At 63.4% G+C, this 2,979-nt stretch overlaps 1 protein-coding gene across 1 annotated transcript in view; it reads right to left on the bottom strand.

The window, feature by feature from the left end:
• DNASE1 (deoxyribonuclease I) overlaps positions 1 to 2,717 on the bottom strand; it is an 8,691-nt gene extending 5,974 nt beyond the window's left edge. The window contains exons 1-6 of the mRNA XM_009324686.1: positions 2,571 to 2,717; positions 1,821 to 1,909; positions 1,571 to 1,654; positions 1,315 to 1,430; positions 460 to 572; positions 1 to 151 (exon numbers count right to left, since the gene is read on the bottom strand). The exon at positions 1 to 151 is cut by the window's left edge and continues 1 nt beyond it. Of these exons, the coding sequence (XP_009322961.1) occupies positions 1 to 151; positions 460 to 572; positions 1,315 to 1,430; positions 1,571 to 1,654; positions 1,821 to 1,909; positions 2,571 to 2,717 (700 nt within the window). The remainder of the gene's footprint in view (positions 152 to 459; positions 573 to 1,314; positions 1,431 to 1,570; positions 1,655 to 1,820; positions 1,910 to 2,570) is intronic.
• Between the last annotated feature and the right edge of the window lie 262 nt (positions 2,718 to 2,979).

Below are 2,979 nucleotides of genomic sequence, written 5' to 3'. Positions count from 1 at the left end.
AGGCGCAGTCGGTGTGGCTGGCGACGGGGGTGTCGGCGCTGTCAGGGATGAGCCACTCACAGGCGTCGAGGGAGCGCAGGCGGATTGACGGCCACTGGGCGCTGGTCACGTAGGAGCAGTCGGCGTTGAAGTCGCCCAGGAGGAGGATGTTCTGTGGGGCAGCACACTGTGTCCCTGACCATGGACCTTACGGGGCATGAAGGACTCCCTAAAATCTTATGGGGCAACAGAAAACCCCCTTGGGGCTCCCCAGCATGGGGGAACAATCCCCAGTAATGGCAGCAGAGCCACCCAGCAGCTCCCTGCCCGGATATTGCTGGGGTGGCACCCGCTCCGATGGGTATGAGAGGTCGCCCATGGGACACGTCCATCCCAGGACGGCCGCCGGGATGTGCGGTGGCCATACCCCAGCCCGCCCGGCTGCTCCAGGGAGGAGCCGACCTCCCTGCCGCCGCTTACGTTAGTCGCCCACTTGTTGACAACGTCGGTGTAGACGTCGTAGAGCGTGTCGATCTCTTCCACCGCACTGCTGGGCTTGGCATGCAGGGGCACCATCACGAACTCCTCCACCTCTGCTGAACAGGCGGCCATCAGCCCCCGGCTTGGGTGCAGCACCCGGGAAGGGAGTGGGAACCCCGGTAGATCACCCCGGGTCAAGCCCCAGCTACCGGCCGGGAAAAGCTGCTGGAGGGAAAGGGTGTGTTGGCTTTTTGTGGTCTGCCTGTCCTCCGGGCCAGAATTTCCAGTGGGGAGCTGCATCCCTCTGCACATGGTTTGGGGTGTGCTGCTTGTTTTCCATCATTTTTTCCAAGCCGCCGTGGTTTTGGGAAGGAGATGGGGGTAGGAGAGAGATGGGAGAGTGTGTGCGCCCTGGGGAGCTGCTGGGGAGGTGGAGGTGATGGCACGGGGTAGGAGATGGCACAAGGAGGGAAATGGGAGGGGATGGGAGATGGTACATGATGGAAGATGCAGGCGATGGGAGATGGCAGGCAACTGGAGGAAGCGGATGGTGGGAGATGACAGGCAATGGGAGGAGATGGGAGATGGTGGGACATGGCACATGGTGGCATGCCAAACAGCAGGCAGTGCTGGCCATGCCAGGCAGGTACGCAGGACCCCTGAGCACCCATGGGTGGGAGAAGGCCCCACAGCAGTGAAGGACCCCAGTGGAGCCCCTCAAGTGGGCTCCAGCGTGCAATCCCCCCGCCTGGCAGGCACAGCTCCAGGCTCAGCCCCGCGCAGAGGGGACCCCTTGCCAGGTCCGGGCAGCCCCCAGTGCCGGCCGAGGTGCTGCCATGCGCCGGCTCTGCTCACGCGTGGTGGGCGAGAAGAACTTGACAATGAAGGGCTCCCTGCTGAAGGTATCAGTCCCACAGGACTCGCAGCCGTCGTCGTAGTAGTAGCTTCCCAGCACGGAGACCATGTCCGACCTGAGGGAGGAGAGCAGGGCAGCCCCTGGCACTGCTCCCGCCACAGCCGGGGCCGCCAGAGGTACCCACCTCCCTTTGGGGGCTGCTGGGGGGGACGGCGGGTGACACAGGGGACGCCGGACCCTGGGGACGTCCCTTACCTGTAGATGAAGAGGTATTGCTCCTTGTAGGTGGTCCGACCCAGGGGGATGCTGCTCAAAAAGCTGTATGGGTGCAGGGACTCGCTGGGAGAGAGATGCAGAGAGGGTGAGCGGAGGCTCCCGGTGCCCCCAGCACCCAGCGGGCTCTCTCTGGCCACGCCAGAGGTGCCCCGGCACGATGAGACACCAGCCAGTATCTGCCCCGGCATCCCATTTGCAGGCACCCCCCGCCCTGCACCATCAGGGCCACCTGTTGAGCTGGTCCATGAGCTTCTTCACAGCGCTCAGGTCGGAGTCCTGGACCTCCTGCACCACGGTGATGTCGTACCCCGACAGGATCTGGGGGGACAAGCTCAGAGCTGCTTGCTCCTGGCCAGGAGCTGCTCACAGGGGCACCCATGGGTGCCTGGGCTGGGCTGTGAAGGCTCCCAAGCTGGCAACAGGGGGGCAGCAGGGTCCCGAGAGCCAGGGAGGGAGCTCCTCTGCTGGTGTCCTCTGGCTTGGAAGGACCCTGGGGTGACACAGTGCCCTCTAACACCCGCTTGTCTACCACCCACCATCCCAGCAGCTCCTCACTCGCAGGCTGCTCTGAGTGAGGAACCTGGGCAGCACCGAGCATCACCTGTCCTCGGCTGGGGACCGGCAAGAGTGGAGATGGCCCCAGGTTGGAGGTGGTGATGGGGGAAGAGCAGATGGGTGGGTGGATGGATGGAGGCATGGATGGATGGATGCATGGATGGAGGCACGTATGAATGGAGGCATAGATGGATGGATGGACAGATGGAGGGGTGGATGGATGGACAGATGGATGGGTGGATGGATGGAGGCATAGGTGGATGGATGGGGGTGTGTGGACAGGTGGATTGATGGGTGCGTGGATGCACGGATGGACGCATGGATGGACAGATGCCTGCAGAAAGCTAGTGTCCGACTGCCCCAAGCTGGCTGCATCCCAGAGACCGGAGAGTGGCCAGGATTGCTCCTCTCCCCCAGCACTCACAGAGACGATGATATCTGCGATAGTCTGGTTGGACATCTTGCTGTCCCCAAACACCTTGATGTTGAAGGCGCTGATCTTCAGCGTGGTGGCCACCTGCAGCAGGAGAGCTGCAACCAGCAGCGACAGCAGCAGCTTTGAGGCCACCATCCTACGTGCAGAGGAGCAGGGACGGGCTCAGCCCCCCTGGCTGGGAGGGGGATTTGGCACAGACAATGAGGGTGACCGGGGTATTCCCACTGGCCATACTGGTTTCACTGGGAGGCGTCCGTTTTCCAGTGAACCACCAGGACCCGGGGATGGTGAACCCCGTCCAGCCATCCGGCTCCAGCCTAGGGCTACGGAGTCCTTGCCCCTGCCTCATGCCGCCTGTCCCTCCTGGAGGGAGGCCAGGCCGCCCCCAAGGCCAGAG

Source organism: Pygoscelis adeliae, unplaced genomic scaffold, assembly GCF_000699105.1.
Source record: "Pygoscelis adeliae isolate BGI_AS28 unplaced genomic scaffold, ASM69910v1 Scaffold85, whole genome shotgun sequence".
In the NCBI taxonomy this organism is placed as follows: Eukaryota; Metazoa; Chordata; class Aves; order Sphenisciformes; family Spheniscidae; genus Pygoscelis; species Pygoscelis adeliae.
Note: the sequence above shows the minus strand (reverse complement) of the source record. Positions and strands in the feature narration are given on the sequence as shown.